Raw genomic sequence first — 24,396 nt, 5'->3', positions numbered from 1 at the left:
TCACCCAGTCCTTGCCGCTGATAAACATCCCCACAGCACGATGCTGCCACCACCATGCTTCACTGTAGGGATGGTGCCAGGTTTCCTCCAGAAGTGACGCTTGGTATTCAGGCCAAAGTTCAATCTTGCTTTCAACAGACCAGAGAATATTATTTCTCATAGTCAGAGTCCTTTAGGTGTCTTTTGGCAAACCAAGCGGGCTGTCATATGCCTTTTACTGAGGAGTGGCTTCCATCTGGCCACTCTACTACAGGCCCGGTTGGTGGAGTGCAGCAAAGATGAGAGAACCTTCCATAAGGACAACCATCTCCACAGCACAGAGAAACTGGAGCTCCGTCAGTGACCATTGGGTTCTTGGTCACCTCCTTGACCAAGACCCCTCTCCCCTGATTGCTGTTTGGTCAGGCGACCAGCTATAGGAAGAGTCTTGGTGGTTCCAAACTTCTTGCATTTAAGAATGATGGATGCCACTGTGTTCTTGGGAACCTTCAATGCCCCAGATCTGTGCCTCGACACAATCCTGTCTCGGAGCTCTATGGCAATTCCTTCAACCTCATGGCTTGGTTTTGCTCTGACATGCACTGTCAACTGTGGGACCTTATATAGACAGGTGTGTACCTTTCCAAATCATGTCCAATCAATCGTATTTACCACAGGTGGACTCCAATCAAGTTGTATAAACATCTCAAAGATGATCTATGGAAACAGGATGCACCTGAGCTCAATTTTGAGTGTCATAGCAAAGGGTCTGAATACTTATGTAAATAAGGTACCTGTTTTTATAAACATTCCTCAAAACCTATTTTTCACTTTAATTGTGGATTGTGTGTAGATTGATGAGGAAACAATTTACATTATAGAATAAGGCAGTAACGTAACAAAATGTGGAAGAAGTCAAGGGGTCTGAATATGTTTTTCTTCAACTCAAAACTTGCCCCTATGTCTCACCTGCTTAGTAGCAAGGAATCTGGCATGGTGGCAGGTCAGTGGAGGTGCAGGGGTCCAAGCTGGAGCAAAGATAGGGTAAGGGAGGTAGTTTGCAACCAGTGTAGGGTCGGTATGGGTTATCAGTCTCACCCTCCTTATCAGGGAGGTCGCCCGATTCATTTCAGTGCTAAAAAACACAGAATTGTTATTTTCATTTCACATTGGCATCTGCAGTCATGCTGTACAGTAGGTTAACTACCATTTACCATGCGGTTTGCTAGCAACATTATGAAAAGGGGCCTGTGGGTCCCCACATCGAAAAACCTGAAGCCACCGTGCTTCTATTTCCCTATGTGGGAGCATTATGAACCGTAGGTTTTCACCATGTTTTGTTATTTCTGTATAACATAAAAATCAACACAAAGTTGGCTCTTTTACAATGTGGGTCATTTGGAAATAATGTTTGTTTACCCCAATTTGTGGGCGTGGTCAAAGGGAATTCCTTTATTACATGAATATCAACTTTGCATACTGGCTAACACTGCCATTCCAAAATGGCAGCAGTGGCTACTATTAACTAACATGAGGACGAAAGGGGCAGTTTTCCAGGAAAATTTGCAGTATTTCAAACTTCTCGGTGGAGCAGTGCGGATAAAGATCAAATTTGAAGTACAGTGACATATTGCAGCCCTGCATTGAGGTATGTTTTCTGACACATATCACACGCTGGCTCCACTGTGTCTTAATGTAACCATGATTGCATTCTGACTCCAGTGCAGCTCAGTGTAAACAAGTGTAACGATAGTGTCAGTATCTTCTGGGAAGCTAATTTGCCCATTTAGTTTAAGGAACAAATTACATTTGAAAGAAATATAGAGCTAGGATTATAAAATCGAGTTCCAGGTTGTCCTTATTACAGTTAGGCTGCAAAGATTTGTAGAACGCCTGAAGACACTAGAAAAAAAGAACCTGAAACGCAACAGACGTGGTTGACCTTAGCACAGCTTGTGTTGTTGCACCCACTTCAAAGATGGAGGAATTGGGAAACTTGAACCGGGTTATCGGGCAAATCAAACCTTGACGCACTTCAGCCACGCCCGTACAAAATGGTTCTGTTACACTGCAGTTAAGAGAGACTGCAAATATGTTTGTCAAACTCTGTGGCGACAGTGTCCAAAACACCATAGTTCACTGCACTGGACTTCATAGTAAGTTAGCTGGAGTCATTTTGGGGAGTTAGCTAGCTAGATGCCATGATTTTATGTGGCTAGCTACCCACTAGCAATAACACAAATCCGAGGAACTCACCTTGTGATTTAGGCTACCCCGTTTCACCACATTGTTAATGTGGTTTTCAATCCCATTTGCATTACACGTTCAGCGATATCAAACATCCATTTCAACCCTTCACAGGACGCCGCCATGACAGGTATCCCAGCAAGCATTTCGACAGTGTGTTGGCCATAGAGATAGATAAAGGACTAATTGTTATTGCTGTACTATTATAGCGTCATTGACAACATTGGCAGCGCATATAGACAGAGGACTCGTTATATCTGTGCTATTAGAGCGTCTTTGACAAAAATGGGCAGCGCCATTGAGCCTACAACCCATAGGAATTCCCACCCAGTTGACAACTTTTTTACTGCTTTAAAATGGCGGAAGCAAGGTGGACGCCCATGCAAAAACGACCTTTTGGACACTCGAGCCTTCTATCATTCTCTATGGTATCGACTGGCGGAAAGGGAGAAGCGAGAGGACTGACTCCGTCCCAAATCTTTCTGCGCGAGAAGCAGACCAAGTGAGGATTTTTTGTATAGGTGTGTCGAATTTGGTCAATATAAAATGTAATTGCTAAGTGAGGCGTATTTGATCGAATATAAGTTTCGTAATGTTCAGGTTGTTACGAATGTACTGATATAAGTTGAGCCAATTGTTCACTTTCTTATATGCCCTCTCATTGGCTAGAAGTTTCCCTTCCGCCTTCTGCCTTTGCGGACATGTATGCCCATTGTTTGAGCAGACTGTCCTATATCTTGTCAATATATAGATCATCTTTGGTATCAATCTGCCCGGTAGTGTCAGGTCAATGGTTGTGATCCAATTGCAAGTGTCTGCAGTTCGTCTTTTTTTCAGTTGTGCTGCCAATATCTGAAATAACTTTGACAAAAATACAATTACAACTACAGTCTGCAACATGTCAGAAAAATACATTTTTATGAGTTGGATTGGAGTGTGTACATTTTTCTACCAGTACATAGACATATTTTCAGAATAAAAATGATTAAGTAATTACCATGTTGTCGGTCAAGTGACTCATAAGTAAAAATATTCAGCACAAAGACCTGCTGTAAGTGACATTGAAAGCAGCAATCTGGTGATGTTAGCCAACATCCACTACTTCTTCATCAGAGTAATCTGTCATGACTACAGTGACTTTTCCAAAATGTGGAAGATTTCCTGGATAACATGAAAACAGCCTAACCAGCTCTGCTAGGGCGAGTAAAATGGTCAGAGTTTGGGTGGGGGCTAAAGCTTAAGATGTTTGTGGCATTGCACATGGTCAGTGTGAACCAGAGTGACATGATACAACAACAATGGACCAAGCAAACTGTACATACAAAATGGAAACGACACAGGTTTTATTTAATGAAAGGGGTTGCAGTCTGCTGTGAAGCTTTCATCCATGTATACGGGAAAGAGAGTCTACTTACAGTTAGTTATTATACGTTTCTGATTTAGTCAGAAAGTTGTTTTCATTGCAAGTTAAAGCTTGCTGTTAGCTAACTAGCTAGCTGAAGTTCGATGGCTGGCTTGCTAGCTGACATTGAACATTTATGGTTAACTTGAGCTAGCTATGACAATCGGTTTGTATTGCTAGTACTCTATGGTTTGGGATTATAGTTCATTGTTCAGCTAGCTAATGTTAACGTTACATGTCAACAAAAGACCCCATGTTAAAGCTTCCTGTTAGCTAGCTAATGTTAGCTGACGTAAGATGGCTAGCTAGCTAGCATTGTGTATGAACTGTGTGTAATGTTAGCGATGTTTTCTCAGATTGCTATTTCGCATTGCTAGTTTTAGCATAATGTTAGCTGGCAAACATTGAACCTAATTGGTTAACTTCAGCTAGCTATGACAATGGGTTTGTATTACTAGTACTCTATGGATTGGGATTATGGTTAATTGGTTAGCTACATGTCTAGACAAAATACAAAGTTAAAGCTTGCTGTTAGCTAGCTGACGTTAGATGGCTAGCTTGCTAGCTAACATTACTGTATGAACTGTGTGTAGTAATATTGCAGAATGCCATTTCGCATCTATTGTATAATAATGCTAAAATATGTGTATCTGGAATTTGTCTTTCAGCGTCAGTCATACAAAGAGAAAGTCTATTTAAAAAAAAAAACATTTTTTAAAACTAGGCAACAAATTCTTATTTACAATGACGGCCTACCAAAAAGGCCTCCTGCAGGGACTAGGGCTATCTGGCATTTCCCAAAATGGTGGATGTCCAGTCCACCCCTGCCAGAGCCAAAAATTCCAACCAATGAACCGGACACCTCTTCTCAGACCCAGCATAGTCAATCCTTGGAATGGTGTATTGATCAGGATAGTCCGTTTGTTCAAGATTCTGTAGTTCACACACATCCTTATGGCTCCATGTCTTTCTGGCCACTACAATAGGAGAGACATAGAGACTTTGTGACAGAAATGATTCCAGTCACCAACAGCTCCTCAGGTTCCTTCTCACATCCTCAATGTTCACTAGTGCAAGCCTTTGAGATCTCTCTCAAAGGCTTGAGGGTCTGAAAAGCCTTGAGGGTCTGAAAAGCCAGATGCCGTGGATCACATCCTTGGCTAGTGATAGGGGAATCCCCAAATCTAAAGTCATGGGGTTCACGGCAGGCTGAGACACTAAGGATGGAGGTCAGAGGTTCAATGGTTAATACCTTGGCCAAAACTGTATTTTTGCCAGTACTATTTCCTTCTTGGTAGCATTACATACTCAGACAGCACGGCGTCACTTCAGTGAACAAACAACCCCCCGGGCAACGTGTCTTCTTCTGTGGCCCCACACTGCAGGGAATGTATACATCAGAGTCAGTTGAAATAGTTGAAGCCTCTGGCCCCACCCACTTGATTTCACCAAGCTGGATCATACAGTCCCGGTTTCTGATGTAGGCCATGGAAAACATAGGGTGGATGGTCAGTACGTTGCCGTGGTCTCTTCACACAGCTGGCTCAGGCACTGATGGGATGGGAACCCCTTCCTGGCATTTGGTCTCTGGACCCCAGCTACGTCCTCAGGGAATTCTAACTCAATGACCACATAGCCACAAGAAGGGCAACTACTGTCACTGAGTCCCCATATAGCTAAACCCTCTACAGGCTTCCAGGCAAGTGCCCCAAGTGTGCTTGGAACCAGTCCTAAAAATATATAGTAACTTAGGAGCCACTATCTCACAAGACTATGATTACGACAAATTACTAAAATGTAAATGTAAAAAAAACGACCCATTGATTTGAACTAGAACGACAGTAGCTGGCTCGACAAGCCCCTGGGGCAGCGGAGCTGAAGAAGTCAAACTGGGAAAGGCCTTCAAGGTGGAGCTGTTTTCTACAGTGGGGGCCACAGTCTTCTCAGTTACTGTGCCTCATTGGCATTTCCTGATGGTATCCACACACTGTGTATTCATGGATGTGAAGGGAAGCCAGGCTTCCCCAAAAAATTGACCCAAGAAAAAAATACATCAAATAATTTATCTTTCGTCCCTCTGTGTTTTCATAAGAGGCTGATTGTATCTCACTGGAGAAAGCAAAACAGCGCCCCTCTATCTGATGCTGTCTGGTCATAAAGAGTATAACATTGTTTTGCCTCTCGTAGCATTGAGCGCAAGGGAAGCCAGCGAGCATTTGGCTTCTCTTGATTTAAGAGATAAAAGCATGTACTGTATGACAAAGTCATAGACCGTTTCATCAACATGAAAGAAAGGGAGGATGGCATTGGAGTTTCTCTACAAGTAGGGTGAGTCAACATGTAGGACAGCCACAAATTTAGCTTACATTGATTGGCCTAAATTGTTTTTGGCATCTTTTAGTTGTCACTGTATTAGACTAAGTAATAAGTGATTTGATGATGTTGAAATGGTGCTGGAATAGGAGTCAGCTCCTGTTTTCTTTGCGACATGTGGTAACTCTGTGGTTTTAAATCAATAGTTGTCTGAAAATGTTGGAAACATTTACTTGCTTGACCATGCAGTAGGTTGTGTAACTGTTTGTGGACTTCATTGGACAGCGGTTGCTTTCCGGTTTCGTGATGAAGCTTATTCTACCACTGTCTTCTTATTGTCTCTGCCTTAGGCCTAAATATCACGGTCACAAGGCAAATGTACTAACAGGTTATAGAGCAAACAATGCAATTACGGCATTTTTTTTGTCTTGGGTTCCCCAGTGATTTTACCCATGCACACCTACTGTCCACATCTGTCTGCAACAATTGAAGTTGTTTGAGTGTGGCCTATTCCTGTCTCTTACCACTCTCTGTTGTGGGATAAGGCCGGCTGTGCTCCGGTGACTCTTGCTACTCTGCTCTTTGTTTTGACTGAGGAGTGAGATCATCCCCAATTGTAGATCCCAGAGCTGATCCTGCATAGTATAGGTTTTTATACTCACCCCTTCCTTCTGAGACTGGTGGGGACCCAGAGTTAATTTACATTTGAGTTATTTTGCAAATGTGGGTTAATAGGGGGCTAAAAAAAAATACAAATTACAAATCAAATTTTATTGGTCACGTACACATGGTTAGCAGATATTAATGTGAGTGTAACGAAATGCTTGTGCTTCTAGTTCTGACAGTGCAGTAATATCTAACAAGTAATCCAACAACTACCTAATACACACAAATCTAAAGGGGTGAACGAGAATATGTACATATAAGTATATGGATGAGCGATGGCCGAGGCGGCATAGGCAAGCTGCTGTAGATGGTATAAAATGCAGTATATACACATATGATATGAGCAATGTAAGATATGTAAACATTATTTAAAGTAACTAGTGATCCATTCATTAAAGTGTCCAGTGGTTGGGTCTCAATGTAGGCAGCAGCCTCTCTGAGTTAGTGATTGCTGTTTAGCAGTCTGATGGCCTTGAGATAGAAGCTGTTTTTCAGTCTCTTGGTTCCAGCTTTGATGCACCTGTACTGACCTTGTCTTCTGGGTGATAAGGAGGGCAGGTAGTTTGCCCCTGGTGATGCGTTGTGCAGACTGCACCACCCTCTGGAGAGCCTTGCGGTTGAGGGCAGTGCAGTTACCGTACCAGGCTTGTGCATCTGTAAAAGTTTGTCAGGGTTTGGGTGACAAGCCAAATTTCTTCAACCTCCTAAAGTTGAAGAGGCGCCGTTGTGCCTTCTTCACCACACTGTCTGTGATGTGAACTTAAACTTTCCACCTTCTCCACTGCTGTCCCTTCGATGTGGATCGGGGGGTGCTCCCTCTGCTGTTTCCTGAAATCCACGATCATCTCCTTTTGTTTTGTTGACGTTGAGTGAGAGGTTGTTTTCCTGACACCACAATCCGATTGCCCTCACCTCCTCCCGGTAGGCTGTCTCGTCATTGTTGGTGATCAGGCCCACTACTGTTGTGTCATTTACAAACTTGATGATTGAGTTGGAGGTGTGCATGGCCACACAGTCGTGGGCGAACAGGAGAGGGCTGAGCACACACCCTTGTGGGACCCCAGTGTTGAGAGGCAGCGAAGTGGAGATGTTTTTTCCTACCTTCACCACCTGGGGGCGGCCCGTCAAAGTCCAGGAACCAATTGTACAGGGCGCGGTTGAGACCCAGGGCCTCCAGCTTGATGATGAGCTTGGAGGGTACTATAATGTTGAATGCTGAGCTATTGTCAATGAACAGCATTCTTATTTTTGTCCAGATGGAATAAGGCAGTGTGCAGTGTGGATCTGTTGGGGTGGTATGAAAACTGAAGTGGTTCTAGGGTGTCCGGTATTTTGGCTGTGATATGATCCTTGACTAGCCTCTCAAAGCACTTCATGTATCTTGTTACAAAATACAGTACATTGGATTGTAGTTCAGGTCAGTGAAATACAAATTACAAAACTCAATAGTAATCAAAATATGTGTAAACAGAAATACTTCCCATCTCTACATACACACAGTTATGTTGTCCGGTTGTTGACTCAACACAAACCCATCTTGTACAGCTGGTTTAGAAGGGGCTGTTGCCGGGGGAAGTTGGTATATATTACTGTAAGTGTTCCTAGAATGATCTTTCCCTCCTTTCCTCCTCTGTTTGAGCAGGATGATGTTTATCTTACCAGACACTGATCTCAGAACAGTTCTGCGTCTCCTTCCTTCAATGGTTAAGGGCTCTGTCCCAAATGGCACCCATTCCCTGTATAGTGCACTGCTTTTGACCAAAGTCCCATGGGCCTGTTTTTGTATCCATGTTTACAGGCAGCTGCAGCCCATTTGGGATACAGACTCTTTCTCTCTGCTGGGTTTAAACCCATCTCTCAGTCAGACCACCCTAAACCAATGAAAAGTCACTCTAATCATTTTAAAACCAATCAAAAGTATTGCTGGCCCACACAACCAAATCAGTGTGCCCCCCCGGTCAAGTGTCTCAAAGCCCCTCCCCTCTCTCCCTGTGGTGTCGTTGCAGGTGATAATGGATGACTGTCATTTCTGGCACCTCTCTGCACACACAGCACGAACACTCACAGACACGCCTGCACATTGGACTCGTCACACACACACTCTCTGTATCACTGTTCCACACTCACACACATGGCTGGTGTCATGCTCTGGGTTACTCTACTCCATCTACTCTTTCTTTCAGGTGAGTGGTTGTTATCCTTTTTGAAGCCTCAGGAGCACTCTCAAATATGTGACCAGCTGCAATAGGATTGTGAGTTCTCTCAACATTTGGGCATGTAGCTGAACCAACACACATTCTCAAGTTGAATTTTAGGTTGAGTGAACATTAAATTCTCATGTAGAATTGTTTCTACCTTATTTGCATATTTCCCAGTGTGCCTTGCCTTTAGAGTGAATTGTAGTTACCACCCATGACTGTATTTGCTAGCTACAGAGACATGGTTGTTCTATTCAATGACCTTCAGTTCTGTAGATTTTTCCAAAATAACTGTTCAAGTGAATTTATACACTGAGGTTTATCCAGAGTGCATTTTGGCATATGTATATATTTTTATTTGTATAATTGTTTGTATTGTTTTTGGAGATTGTTAGAGGCATGTTAATCTTGAATATAGGCCAATAATACTGGTCAGGTTCTGAAGAACAGCACTTTTTTTTAGGAGTTTTGATATTCTTATATTGTTATGGTACTTTTTGATACTGTTTGTAAGTATCCATGTTATGTACAACGTTATGCACTAATTTTGTAATTGTATTTGAATGTGAAAAAACAAAAATATATATATATATTATCATTAAATTAAACTTTTTATGATAATATATGATATATGTGCCACACGGTATCGTAATCAGTCAGAGTTGATATGGCTAATTTGCGTTTGTCAAAATGTAGATTTTTCGCTGTTTGTTTTGTTAATACCAGATGAAACCCTCAATGTATTTCATAATATGAATGTTTTATTGCCAAATTCAGAGTATAGATATTAATCTGATGAAACATAGCAACGGAGTACTTTTACATAAATTCGGTGGAAGCTAATTTGTAACATCACATCAGGCTTTCGCGGCACATTCAAATCCCCCCTCAATTCCGAAATCATTAATAAATTGAATCAAACTGCAATAGGCTATTTAACCGCATGATTTCCCTGTTTGCTCAATCAAAGCCACTGTAGCACATCATCCACGGGAAAATAAAAAGGTTTACCTCAGGCTACACTCTCTCTCCACTCTTCAGATCTGTCAAAAGCCCTTCACTGTCACTACTGCCTACACCGTGGCTAGTTTAGCTTTTTATTGCATCGATGGATTCCCGGGAGAGGGAAATAGCTAGATTTTTAAATAGTACATTTGTGCTGGAAGCTGATTCAGACGATCAGTATCGTCAAGTTATTTGTCACCTGAGCCAGCATTTCCATCAGCGACTCCACAGACTAAACAGACACTGACGAGCCCCTCGAGGAGGCAACCGAGGAACACCAGCCGTTAATGTTGGATCCGTCAATTACGGCGCTTCAGTCAGTCGAGGGAGAATACAGTATGTCAGTGATCCTAGGCAGGAAATTGAAAAGGCTTGTGAGTTCAGGTGCACTTGCAAGTCCAATGAAGGGAAGCCCTGGTGTTTGCTTTTTTACCCCCAAGGAGATGGTCAAGAGACCTGACCAGATGTATTATCTCACCAATGGTAAGTGTTTGCCATTCAACTATTAGTCAAGTTTTGTTGGCTGTGAGTGAGTCATCTGTCATTTTATTTTACCTTTATTTAACTAGGCAAGTCAGTTAAAAACAAATTCTTATTTTCAATGACGTATTATGTGTGTGTGATGAGGCACAAGTAGACTGACTAGCTAGCTAACGTATTAGCCAATTGTGTGTATGTGTAAGAGTGAATATGTGGCATGGGAGAGAGGGATAGAGCAAGAAGTGGGGGATGTAGCTAATAACGTGTGTGTGTGTGTGTGTGTGTGTGTGTGTGTGTGCGTGTGTGCGTGCGTGCTCACGCATGCATTTCAATGAGTGGAGGTTATGTGTAGTTGTATTGGCTGGAATAGATTATGACGATGACTGAAAAACATCTAGTGCTCATTGGCAAGATCGCTGGTTCCATGAACCTCTGCAAGGATTCAGTCATGTCGAAAAGGAGCAAAACCAAAGAGAAACAAAACAGAGGACATCATATTTCCTTGATAGTGAGTAAATCTGCAGAGAAACATTAAAGTTCCTACAAGTGCACCTTTTCTTTAATATTAATACAACTTTGTTTTCTGTTTATTATTGGGGATGCAACAGTGTTCATGAGGTATTTAAGAAAGAATAAGTAGTAGGCTGTATCATGAATAGAAAAAAAAAGAGCTGAGAAAATATTGTGCCTTTTCAGCGCATGTTTTAAATAATGTGTTTTCTAGTTTAATAATTTTGACTTGATAAAGCTCTACAATTAACATGGTGTGGCGGTCATCGGACATTCAGAGAATCTTCCACTATGTCGACAACTTCGCCGTTGTCACTCCTAGGACGGATCCCTGGATTTAAGAGGGCAGACATTTGAAAAGTCCTCTAATCAAATTTATTTATAAATCTCTTTTTACATCAGCAAATGTCACAAAGTGCTTATACAGAATCCAACCTAAAATCCCAAAGAGCAAGCAATGCAGACGTAGAATATTTTGACACCAGGTCTGGTTTTCATAGCTGATTTTGAAAAGGCTTTTCATAAAGTATGACTGGAGTTTATATATAAATGCCTAGAATATTTCAATTTTGGGGAATCTATTATAAAATAGGTTATGTCCAGTAACTATAGGTGTAAAATAGTAAATAATGGCTACATCTCAAGTTTTAAATTATCTAGAGTAAAACAAGGTTGTCCACTATCGGCATATCTATTTATTATAACCATCGAAATGTTAGCTGTTAAGATTAGATCAAACAATAATATTAAGGGATTAGAACTCCGTGCCTTAAAAACTAAGCTGTCATTGTACGCTGATGATTCATGTTTTCTTTTAAACCCCAAATTAGAGTCTCTCCACGGCCTCATAGAGGATCTAGATACTTTTGCTATTCTCTCCGGATTAAAACCTAATTATGGTAAGTATTGGATCACAATAAAAATGCACATTTTACATTACCATGTAATTTTCCACTGAAAATGTCCAGTAGACTGGACATAAGACGCTTCGGGTGTCACTTTCTTCCATCACCCCTAGATGGGACAGTGTTGTGCCGAAAAGCTACCCCTTGCCAGAATTCTCCCCCGTCCCCCATCGTGTGAACGCGCATGCACTCAATTATTCATTGCTGCGACTTTCTTGCTCGTTGAGATTTCTGATTGCGTTTCATTTTATATGTCAGTTTGATCGCAGGGGAGGCACTAGTAATGTCTGCAGTTTTCGATTTGGCTATGTTTTTCAAGTGTATTAGTCTATAAATAAATCTCTATGCCAAAATGTGTCACCTCTCCCATGTCTTATTCTATTAGCAGTTGTTTATTGCTTGTCTACATTACACTCATTCCTGTATGTTTTAATATAACACACACATTAATTATTAATTTCGGTTGCCTACGTGAAGTTTGTTCTATAGAAAGTATTTGACTCTAGCCACAAAATTAGAAGGGGGGTTTGTTTTCGGAAAAGCCATGTTCTTGCCTGCAGAATAACACATTATTTTAATTTTACCTTTATTTTACTAGGCAAGTCAGTGCAAAATTATTCAGCCCCTTTACTTTCAGTGCAGCAAACTCTCTCCAGAAGTTCAGTGAGGATCTCTGAATGATCCAATGTTGACCTAAATGACTAATGATGATGAATACAATCCACCTGTGTGTAATCAAGTCTCCGTATAAATGCACCTGCACTGTGATAGTCTCAGAGGTCCGTTAAAAGCGCAGAGAGCATCATGAAGAACAAGGAACACACCAGGCAGGTCCGAGATACTGTTGTGAAGAAGTTTAAAGCCGGATTTGGATACAAAAGATTTCCCAAGCTTTAAACATCCCAAGGAGCACTGTGCAAGCGATAATATTGAAATGGAAGGAGTATCAGACCACTGCAAATCTACCAAGACCTGGCCGTCCCTCTAAACTTTCAGCTCATACAAGGAGAAGACTGATCAGAGATGCAGCCAAGAGGCCCATGATCACTCTGGATGAACTGCAGCTGAGGTGGGAGACTCTGTCCATAGGACAACAATCAGTCGTATATTGCACTAATCTGGCCTTTATGGAAGAGTGGCAAGAAGAAAGCCATTTCTTAAAGATATCCATAAAGAGTGTCGTTTAAAGTTTGTCACAAGCCACCTGGGAGACACACCAAACATGTGGAAGATGAAACCAAAATTGAACTTTTTGGCAACAATGCAAAACGTTATGTTTGGCGTAAAAGCAACACCCTGAACACACCATCCCCACTGTCAAACATGGTGGTGGCAGCATCATGGTTTGGGCCTGCTTTTCTTCAGCAGGGACAGGGAAGATGGTTAAAATTGATGGGAAGATGGATGGAGCCAAATACAGGACCATTCTGGAAGAAAACCTAATGGAGTCTGCAAAAGACCTGAGACTGCGATGGAGATTTGTCTTCCAACAAGACAATGATCCAAAACATAAAGCAAAATCTACAATGGAATGGTTCAAAAATAAACATATCCAGGTTTTAGAATGGCCAAGTCAAAGTCCAGACCTGAATCCAATCGAGAATCTGTGGAAAGAACTGAAAACTGCTGTTCACAAATGCTCTCCATCCAACCTCACTGAGCTCGAGCTGTTTTGCAAGGAGGAATGTGAAAAAAATTCAGTCTCTCGTTGTGCAAAACTGATAGATACATACCCCAAGCGACTTACAGCTGTAATCGCAGCAAAAGGTGGCACTACAAAGTATTAACTTAAGGGGGCTGAATAATTTTGCACGCCCAACTGTTCAGTTTTTGATTTGTTAAAAAAGTTTTAAATATCCAATAAATGTCGTTCCACTTCATGATTGTGTCCCACTTGTTGTTGATTCTTCACAAAAAATACAGTTTCATATCTTTATGTTTGAAGCCTGAAATGTGGCAAAAGGTCGCAAAGTTCAAGGGGGGCGAATACTTTCGCAAGGCACTGTACATGCCCATCTGAATGATTCAGAGGACAACTGGGTGAAAATGTTGTGGTAAGATGAGACCAAAATGGAGCTCTTATGCATCAACTCGCTGTGTTTGGAGGAGGAGGAATGCTGCCTATGACCCCAAGAACACCATCCCCACCGTCAAACATGGAGGTGAAAATATTATGCTTTGGGGGTGTTTTTCTGCTAAGGGGACAGGACAAATTCACTGCGTCAAAGGGACGATGGATGGGGCTATGTACCATCAAATCTTGGGTGAGAACCTCCTTCCGTCAGCCAGGGCATTGAAAATGGGTCGTGGATGGGTATTCCAGCATGACAATGACCCAAAACACACGGCCAAATTTCAAATCTGGAGCTGACAAGGCTCTGACTTAGCATCGCTGGATGGTGTGGAGGAAGAAACAGAACATTTAGGTTAGGGCTGGAATGTAAATTACATGTGGTCTCAGATGATCTAACATCTGAGAATGGGCAGGCATTCATTCCCTTGGATGAAGAGCATCTCCGTCTTGCTGATTATGTGCTGTCATCCAGGTGGAAATATCACCTGCATATCGGATGTAGGAAAAGCGATAAATTGAGTGTCCGGGGAATATGTACGTGTGTATATATCATCTTGGAATATTAAAATATATAAAATATTAAAATATTTCAATTATTACGTTTTGTGGTTGAGGGAGGTTGATAGGGATGTGGAGGTGCCCTATTGAGGAGGGGATTCTTCATGAAGGCACATTCAGTCAGTTTTGGTTATTATATTATTACACTTTTTTTTCTATAACAGTTTACTGTGATTATGGATATGCCCTCATGTTGACTTATATATTTGAACTTTCCTTTTCACCCAGAGTACATTTTTAAAATTGTATTATTACTACTGTACCTACATTCTTAAAAACTAAAACAGAAAAAGTGTTTAAAAAATGTAGTAAAAGCACGATGGGTAGAGAGAACAGTAGAGGGAATCTAATCCTGTGGCACGCATCAGAGGGCATGATAGGTCACCAAAATGATTCTGAAGTGTGCCAGGTCTTGCAGTCCCAAGATAGGAGAATTTCGGGAGGCACGAAAATGGCCTTACCGAGATCCCCCCCTTCTAATTTCCTTAATTTTGTGGCTAGTGTCAAATACTTTCCATAGGATAGGCAAACGAAATTAATAATGAAGTATGTGTGTTATATTAAACAGAGGGAGTAAAATGTAGGCATTCAATAAACATTTAAAAACAAATACTAGTCAAATAAGACATGGGAGAGATGACAAATTTTGGCAAAAAGATTTATTTATAGACTAATATATTTGAAACAAATAGCCAAACTGCAGACATTACTAGTGCCTCCCCCGCGATCAAACCGACATAAAAAATAAAATGAAACGCAGCTTAATGTGATCAGAAATCTCAACTAGCAAGCAAGTCGCAGCAATGACTAATTGAGTGTGTGCACATCCACGCGAAGGGGGGGAGAATTCTGGCAAGGGGGAGCTTTTTGGCACAACACTGAGAAACAAGCTCAGGGCTCCCACTGATTCAGCGACATGGTAAGTTGCAATGTTTTTATAATATCATGTTAGACCTATTTAGAAATGTTATGAAAAAGAGGCTATACTAAACATATAGGCCTAAAATATTCAGATCGTGTCGTGACCCCCCCCCACCCCTGTTGGCCAGTCCGGGGAAAACATTGTTTATATGAGACCGGTCAGTGGTGCAGAAAAGTTTGGGGACCGCTGCTCTAACCAAAGCCCACATGAATCGGATCCAAAGAGACTATCAGTCCTTACTCTGGTGATGTGTGTGAGGTCATATTTTCTTTAACATTTCTCATTTTAGTTGCTGCTTAGAGAGACCAGATCTTACTCTGACCCCCTCGGTTTTAGCTCTTTTCAGATATCGTTTACTCTGTGTGTGTCACAAAAATGCAGGTCCTGGGTGTGTGAGAGGGTTGCTTGGGCTCATCTACATACTGTATGCTGTACCCAGGGATGTGTTAGATGGGAAAAAAAATGTTTGAGCGTAGCCTGTACACTTTGTGACATTTATCCAAATGTAATTTGAAAACTAAGGGCCACAACCATAATATGTGCACGCGTTTGTGACACGTGCACACATCATGGCATGAACATGTGCAGTGTGAGACTGTTTCTCTGTCATACATGTGTATATGTGTATACATGTGTGGACGCACGTGCACATGATAAAACAAGTGAATTTAGCCAATCCATTCTGTTTGTATGTGTACAAATGTGTGAGCGTGTACATGTGCACGACAACGATGCAGACAGACACTGGGTGAGCGTGAGAGAAAGAAGAACAATCTGGGCACTCCTGTCAATGGATTTCATGCATTGTATTAAGCAAAATGTCTTAAAAAGTAACTGCAAACCTTGACTGCGTTTAAAAAAAAAACATGGTCGGTGACACTTAGCATGTAATGGAACGTAACTCATTTGGAGTAGAGAGATCATGTTGGTCTCATTAGAAAGCTAACATTCTCTTTCCAGCACTGTATGAACATGTATTTTTGGGTCAATGTGACTGATTATGGTAGAGCAAGTCACATACAGTACCAGTCAAGAGTTTGGACACACCTACTCATTCAAAGGCTTTTCTTTATTTTTACTATTTTCTACATTGTAGAATAATAGTGAAGATATCAAAACTATGGAATCATGTATTAACCAACAAATCTGACAGAGAGGTGGCTATCAGTAAAAGAGTAAAGAAAATGGTCAGCGTTCAATCAAACCTTGACCACGGACATGTTCTCGGGCGGTTGTACTTATGTTCAATCTTAATACCTGAACATGTAAGTCTCTGCTCCTATAGGTACAGTCTCACCTGAGAGTGTGTATGAAGTATGTGTCTGTCCCTCTAGGTACGGTGTCACCTGAGAGGGTGTGTAGTTATCAGGATGTTCTGGACCACCTGAACCTGACCAGAGGAAACGATGTGTTCACCTCCACGCGGCCCGTGCTCGACCACACACACCCAACCATGGTGCACCTGGATGTCTACCTATACGCTATCCTCGCCGTGGTCAGTGTGTGTGTTTGTGTGTGCGGAGGGGGAGGTACGTATGTGCGTGTTATCTGGTGATATTCACATGGTGTGTGTGTGTGTGTGTGTGTGTGTTTCTAGATTGAGAAGTCCCAGACCTTTGTTCCCTTCATCTGGATACAACTGGTGAGTTCTCCCCCCCCACTGTTGTTATCCACTGATCCACATGCACCTGCTTCTCATGTCCTCTCCTCCCTCCAGACCTGGAATAATGAGCGGATCTGGTGGGATCCTAGTCAGTTCTGTGGAATATCCAGGATCTCCGTTCCCAAAGAGATGTTGTGGATACCAGACCTCTTAATCTATGAGATGTGAGTAACAAAAGCACTCACGCGCATACTCTCCATTCGCCATTAAAGTGGTCAATACAATAGGCTATCAGCGCATTACCCACCACCCATTTCAGCTGGAGGCAGTTTAAATTGTTCTTATTTTTATTGGGTCATAAGGGCACTACAATCATAAAAATGTAATTGCACTTTTACCCCCTTTTTTTCTATTACACACCCTCCCACCCATTCCAAACATACAGTTGAAGTCGGAAGTTTACATACACTTAGGTTGGAGTCATTAAAACTAATTTTTCAACCACCCACACATTTCTTGTTAACAAACTGAAGTTTTGTCAAGTTGGTTAGGACATCTACTTTGTGCATGACAAGTAATTTTTACAACAATTGTCTGCAGACAGATTATTTCACTTATAATTCACTGTATCCCAATTCCAGTGTGTCAGAGGTTTACATACACTAAGTTGACTGTGCCTATAAACAGCTTGGAAAATTCCAGAAAATGATGTCATCATTTGAGTCAATTGGAGGTGTGGATGTATTTCAAGGCCTACTTTGTAATCATGGGAAAATCAACTGCAACTGCACATGGGGACAAAGATCGTACTTTTGAATGTCCTCTCGTCTGATGAAACAACAACAGAACTGTTTGGCCATAATGACCATCGTTATGTTTGGAGGGAAAAGGGGGAGGCTTGCAAGCCGAAGAACACCATCCCAACCATGAATCACAGGGGTGGCAGCATCATGTTGTGGGGGTGCTTTGCTGCTGGAGGGCGCACTTCACAAAATAGTGGTAGGTAGGAAAATTATGTAGATATATTGAAGCAACATCTCAAGACATCTGTCAGGAATTTAATGCTTGGTCGCAAATGGGTCTTTCAAATGGACAATGACCCCAAGCATACTTCCAAAGTTGTGGCAAAATGGCTTAAGGACAACAAAGTCAAGGTACTGGAGTGGCCACCACAAAGCACTGACCTCAATCCTATAGAAAATTTGTGGGCAGAACTGAAAATGCGTGTGCGAGCAAGGAGGACTACGAACCTGACTCGGTTACACCAGCTCTGTCAGGAGGAATGGGCCAAAATTCACCCAACTTATTGTGGGAAGCTTGTGGAAGGCTACCCGAAAAGTTTTATCCAAATTAAACAATTTAAAGGCAATGCTGCCAAATACTAATTGAGTGCATGTAAACTTCTGACCCACTGGGAATGTGAACGAAGAAAGAAATCACTCCACTATTATTCTGACATTTCACATTCTTAAAATAAAGTGGTGATCCTAACTGCCCTAAAACAGGGAATTTTTACTAGGATTAAACGTATTTGGCTTAGGTATATGTAAACTTCAACTGTACCCATGGCGGCCCCACCCTGTCCACCCCCACAAAAAAACTTTTTTGAATACAAGGCAAAGTAATTTGCCAATACAACACCATCAGGTAAGCATTTTACATCACATTCAACAGTTGAGAGATTTCCGAGGCTGCTACTTTCCATGTTTCCAGAGTGCTAGGAATGGCTTTATTCATATGGAGAGTGCATAACTCCAACATAATTACGTCCTGAAAGTATGCTAGCCATTAAGTTCATGTGGTGGCAACCAGTGCTGAACAACAAGTTCTTTGACAGCAGTCAACCCAGACAAAATCTACGCACTTTCCTATTCAGCTGCATGCATGTATCATCGTTAAGAAACAATGTAATTGGTTGAAGGGGTACAGTTTTATCACTCATGTCAGAGAGAATATACAACACTTTCCTCCAGAAATCATAAACCTCTGGGTAATCCCATATCATATGTTTGTATGTGCCAAGTGTATTGAGGTTACATAGGTCACAGTACCGGCTTTGAGCCTGTTTTGCATCTATGAAAAAAGTTTTAAATGAATTAATTGATGGTTTTGGTTCTTTGATGAGTGAAATATATTCTCTGGCAGTTTGCTTGTTTAAAACACTTAACTTTGGGAAAACTGGACGTTTTGTGATGCATGTTTTTACCTCGCTTCAAAGTAGCCACGCCAAAATCCTATCAGAAACATAGAGGAATGTATTTAGTAAATACCTCCTTTGCCATTGAAACCAGCTTTTCTCCCTGTTCTATTGGTTTTAATATCAACTTTCCTTCATTGTCCACAAGCTAAAAGCACAATCCTGTAATCAACTCATTCTGTTTGTTGCATCTTTAGATTTACCCTCTAAGTTTCTAACTGAGTTTTTCATCTGTCACATGAACCACTCACATCAGGTGCACTCTTAGAACAGTGTTCTCACAATTTGCTTTTTGGCAAATGTTTGAAAATTGTTCTAGCCTACAGTAGTTTGTATGTTCAATAATATAGCCTCCTGGCTAAGATGATAGGCTTGCTGCTGTCATATTTCAGACAGAGAATAGTATATTCAATAGGGAAGATAAATAACAGAGAGTGCGCACCTAACAAGGCTACTTTTCTAACGAGACACCTCGTAGTTCTTCCAATTACTTGCTAATTTTTCAAAAAGCAAGCCTGAAACCCTTTCTAAAGACGTGACATCTAGTGGAAGCCATAGGAACTGCAATCTGGGTCCTATCCATTTGTATTTCCTGTAGGCTAGCACTGAAATGGCCTGTGACCTAAAAAATAATAATTCTCGGGTGGATTTTTGCTTGTTGTCAAAGTTCATTATTTTAACAGTTTTAGAAACTTCCGAGTGTTGTCTATCCAATGCTACCCAGTATATGCATATCCTAGCTTCTGGGCCTGAGTAACAGGCAGTTTACTTTGGGCACGTCAGTCATCTGAAATTCCGAACAAAAACCGTCTCCAAAACAGGTTAACAATTGTGGTTACTACATGATTCCATGTGTGTTATTTCATAGTTGGGATGTCTTCACTATTATTCTACAATGTAGAAAAACATTTTAATGAGTAGGTGTGTCCATACTTTTGACTGGTACTGTACGTGTGTGTGTTTGTTGTTTCAGGATAGAGAAGGACGATGGCCCTCACAGCCCATACCTGTATGTGTCCCATGATGGGATCGTCTTAATAGAGGACGAAATGAAGGTGGTTAGCACCTGTAAGATGGACGTCCACAAGTTCCCCTTTGACACACAGAGATGTAACATCACATTTAGCTCCGCCATACACATCGGTGAGTGTCCTCAACCCTAGTGAGTGTGATGCGTGTGTGTAAGATGTAGGGGTGCTTTAGGGGATAGGCAGAAGGCGGGGTGTATATCCTAAACAAACTGAGGTTTAGTGCAATTGGAGTGCAACTAGTGCATCTGCTCTCATCAAACCGTCATATGTATACACACACACACACCGGTATGCATGCACAACACACGTTTGAGTGGCTCTTCTCTTCCCTTCGTCTATTCCCATCTTCCTCTCACTCCCCTCCTTCCCTCAGTGACAGATATACAGCTCATTCCTTTCTCTAACTCGTCCCGGGTCACCCAGGCTTCTCGTGAAGTCATGCAAACGCAGGGAGAGTGGGAGTTCCTGGACATGACTGTCTCCAGGGGCAAACTAATCTTAGATCGCGAGTGGGACCAGATCTCATACACTGTACGTCTCACGCACACAAACAGATACACACATTCCATATATAGCTGGATCTATGACCAGGCCCGACATTACTATGCCACATTTGACATCACTGTCCTATCCTTCTTCCTGGCTCATCTCCTTTTCTTAGATCACCATGGCGAGGAGGCCCCTCCTCCACGTCATCAATTTCCTGCTTCCCATCCTGTTCTTTCTGTGTCTGGACCTGGCCTCCTTCCTGATCTCAGACCAGCGGGGGGAGAAACTAGGCTTTAAGGTCACCGTGCTGCTGGCCATCTCTGTTTTGCTGCTCATCCTCAATGACATACTGCCCTCCATGTCAAACAGGACCCCTCTCATAGGTCACACAGGCACAAATGCACACAAACATCTATATATACAGTGGGGAGAACAAGTATTTGGCAGGTTTAATCCATGACGGCGTAGTGTGTTACTAATGGTGGTCCCAGCTCTCTTCAGGTCATTGACCAGGTCCTGCCGTGTAGTTCTGGGCTGATCCCTCACCTTCCTCATGATCATTGATGCCCCAGGAGGTGAGATCTTGCATGGAGCCCCAGACCGCGGGTCATTGAACTTCTTCCATTTTCTAATAATTGCGCCAACAGATGTTGCCTTCTCACCAAGCTGCTTGCCTATTGTCCTGTAGCCCATCCCAGCCGTGTGCAGGTCTACAATTTTATCCATGATGTCCTTACACAGCTCTCTGGTCTTGGCTGTTGGAGTCAGTTTGATTGAGTGTGTGGACAGGTGTCTTTTATACAGGTAATGAGTGGAGAACAGGTCTGTGAGAGCTGGAATTCTTACTGGTTGGTAGGTGATCAAATACTTACGTCATGCAATAAAATGCAAATTAATTACTTAAAAATCATACAATGTGATTTTCTGGATTTTTGTTTTAGATTCCGTCTCTCACGGTTGAAGTGTGCCTATGATAAGAAATTACAGACCTCTATATGCTTTGTAAGTAGGAAAACCTGCAAAATCGGCAGTGTATCAAATACTTGTTCTCCCCACTGTATGTATATACAGTATGCACAGTCGCGCGCACACACATATACAAAGAGTATTGGTGTCCAACGGATGTGTTACCTCCCAGAATGTGGCTTGTGTGGTGATCATCCATTGTCTGTTTGTGTGTGTGTTCTCCCTCACAGCGACCTACTGTATAGTGATCTTTTCCTTCATGTTGCTAAGCCTGTTGGAGACCATCTTAGTGACTCACCTGATGGAGAGAGATTCCGTACACCAAGAGACAGGTATAGACCGCGCCCCCGCATATGACTGTGACAACAAACCAGACCACACCCCCTGTCACACCTGTGACTCAGGTACGCCTCTGACAAGTGCCACACTTTGTACTGTCGTTTGTGTGCAGGGTCGTTTCCTATAGAAGGGGAAATAGATGAGTAAAATCATGAGTAAAATCATCATGACTGTGTCACCAAATGACACCCTATATATCCCCATATATTGCACTACTTTTGACAAAAGCCTAGTAGTGCACCACGAATAGGGTGCCATTTGGGACACAGCTGATAATGTCAGTGACAGAGCTGCTGATCGGTTTCAGAGGAGGAGAGGAGGCGTGGTTGCTGTGCCTGTATCTGTGATGTGTCTGGAAGAAAAGCTCCATGTGAACCATTGCCTGTTGCAGAAGAGGTTAGATTGCCTACTTTATTTTGGTTGCTTCTCAAATGGCAGCCTATAGGGATGTGGTGCATTGCTTTTGACCAGGGCCTATAGGGAAGAGGGTGCCATTTGGGATGCAAACATCGAAAGCAACGTTCTTTAATATTGGTCAACAGGGTGCAAAATCTTTTGATGTAGCCAAGCACTTACAGATTCCCAACTACACTGAACAAAAATGCAAATGCAATATGCAACCATTTCAAAGATTTTTTTCTGAATTACAGTTCATTGAAATAAATTCATTAGGCCCTAATCTATGGATTTCACATGACTGGGAATAGACATGAATCTGTTGGTCCCAGATACCTTTGAAAAAAAAAAAGTAGGGGCGTGGATCAAAAAAATCAGTCAGTATCTGGTGTGACCACCATTTTCTTCATGCAGTGCGACACATCTCCTTCGCATATAGTTGATCGGGCTGTTGATTGTGGCCAGTGGAATGTTGTGCCAAGTTGCTGGATATTGGCGGGACATGGAACGAGTTGTAGTACACGTCGATCCAGAGCATCCCAAACATGTTCAGTGGGTGACATATCTGGTGAGTATGCAGGCCATGGAAGAACGGACATTTTCAGCTTCCAGGAATTGTGTATAGATATATTATTGTGATGGCGGTCAATGAATGGTATGACTATGGGCCTCAGGATCTCGTCACGGTATCTCTGTGCATTCAAATTGCCATCGATAAAATGCATTTGTGTTCGTTGCCCATACCATAACCCCACTGGCACCATGGCCCACTCTGTTTACATCGTTGACATCAGCAAACCACTCGCCCACACAACATACACTCTGTTATCTGCCTGGCACAGTTGAAACCGGTATTAATCCGTTAAGAGCACACTTCTCCAGCTTGCCAGTGGCCATTGAAGGTGAGCATGTGCCCACTGATGTCAGTTACGACGCTGAACTGCAATCAGGTCAAGACCCTGGTGAGTACGACGAGCTTCCCTGAGACGGTTTCTGACAGTTTGTGCAGAAATTCTTCGGTTGTGCGAACCCACAGTTTCATCAGCTGTCCTGGTGGCTGGTCTCAGACGATCCTGCAGGTTGAGGCCGGTTGGACGTACTGCCATATTCTCTAAAATGATGGAGGCGGCTTATGGTAGAGAAATTAAGATAAAATTCTTTGGCAACAGGTCTTGTGGACATTCTTGCACGTGCCCTCAAATCTTTAGACATCTGTGGCATTGTGTTATGTGACAAAATTGGACATTTTAGAGTGGCCTTTTATTGTCCCCAGCACAAGGTGCAGTGGTGTAATAATCATGCTGTTTAATCAGCTTTTTGATATGCCACACCTGTCAGGTGGATGGATTATCTTGGCAAAGGAGAAATGTTCACTAACAGGGATGTAAATTAATTTGTGCACAATATTTTAGAGAAATACAATCTTTGTGCATAATGGAACATTTCTGGGATATTTTATGAAACGAGGCCAACACTTTACATGTTGCGTTTATATTTTTGTTCAGTATACTTCGGCAACAATTATTTTTTTTTACACGTGTAGAGTTCCTTTTTCTCTCATGTTAATGATCTCACAGTACTAATAATAATCTCATGTTGATAATCTCCAGGTCATCTGTAGCGAGCAAGGAGAGTCTCGCCTGCTGCTGTTGATTCTGGGGGACCTACGGGCGGTTGAGCGGACATTAGCGTTGTTCGCCAGTGGCAGGAGGGAGGGGAAACCTGGCTATTGGACCAGAGTGGCACGGCACCTCAACGTCGCCTTCTTCACCATCTACCTCATCTCTGTCATGCTCTTCATTAGCTTTATGTGTAAGGAGTGGTTAAATTAGACCTAGAATTAAATTACCAATTGCATATTCAAATCTAGACATCAGAGCATGCTTGTATACTTCATGTTTACGTCCCATTTTCTCACGTGCAGTGCCACTGTCGATGGGTGTTTTGTTTTGAAAGGCATGTGCATTTATGTAGCTCATGTGCATAAAATATATACTTTTTTTTATGTTTAGCATATTCAAACACTATGGAGAGTACTTATGTTATCCAACTGTGTGCTTTTCATTTCATATGTCATGTTATTGTAGACTACGCTTTACACCAAATAAAAAAAGAA

At 42.0% G+C, this 24,396-nt stretch overlaps 2 protein-coding genes across 8 annotated transcripts in view; one reads left to right on the top strand and one right to left on the bottom strand.

Annotated features, from left to right (window-relative positions):
- Window positions 1-2,393, bottom strand: part of mtif2 (mitochondrial translational initiation factor 2) — a 14,921-nt gene extending 12,528 nt beyond the window's left edge. The window contains exons 1-2 of the mRNA XM_035778801.2: window positions 2,236-2,393; window positions 949-1,114 (exon numbers count right to left, since the gene is read on the bottom strand). Of these exons, the coding sequence (XP_035634694.1) occupies window positions 949-1,107 (159 nt within the window). The 5' untranslated portion in view covers window positions 1,108-1,114; window positions 2,236-2,393. The remainder of the gene's footprint in view (window positions 1-948; window positions 1,115-2,235) is intronic.
- LOC118389077 (5-hydroxytryptamine receptor 3A-like) lies at window positions 1,129-24,396 on the top strand. Of its 7 annotated transcripts, none has more exons than XM_035778805.2 (10): window positions 1,129-1,627; window positions 16,594-16,754; window positions 16,857-16,901; window positions 16,977-17,086; window positions 20,033-20,202; window positions 20,464-20,621; window positions 20,752-20,962; window positions 21,776-21,949; window positions 22,192-22,280; window positions 23,891-24,396. In XM_035778805.2, exons 2-10 carry the CDS (start codon window positions 16,713-16,715, stop codon window positions 24,110-24,112), a joined length of 1,221 nt encoding a protein of 406 aa, XP_035634698.2. In that variant the 5' UTR covers window positions 1,129-1,627; window positions 16,594-16,712; the 3' UTR covers window positions 24,113-24,396. The 7 variants fall into 7 exon arrangements, with proteins under 7 accessions (XP_035634698.2, XP_035634699.2, XP_035634700.2 ...); XM_035778806.2 differs by lacking the exon at window positions 1,129-1,627 and adding an exon at window positions 2,455-2,728; XM_035778807.2 differs by lacking the exon at window positions 1,129-1,627 and adding an exon at window positions 2,661-2,747.

The sequence above is a fragment of the Oncorhynchus keta genome, chromosome 10, assembly GCF_023373465.1.
Source record: "Oncorhynchus keta strain PuntledgeMale-10-30-2019 chromosome 10, Oket_V2, whole genome shotgun sequence".
NCBI lineage: Eukaryota > Metazoa > Chordata > Actinopteri > Salmoniformes > Salmonidae > Oncorhynchus > Oncorhynchus keta.
This window is presented reverse-complemented; position numbering and strand designations above follow the sequence as displayed.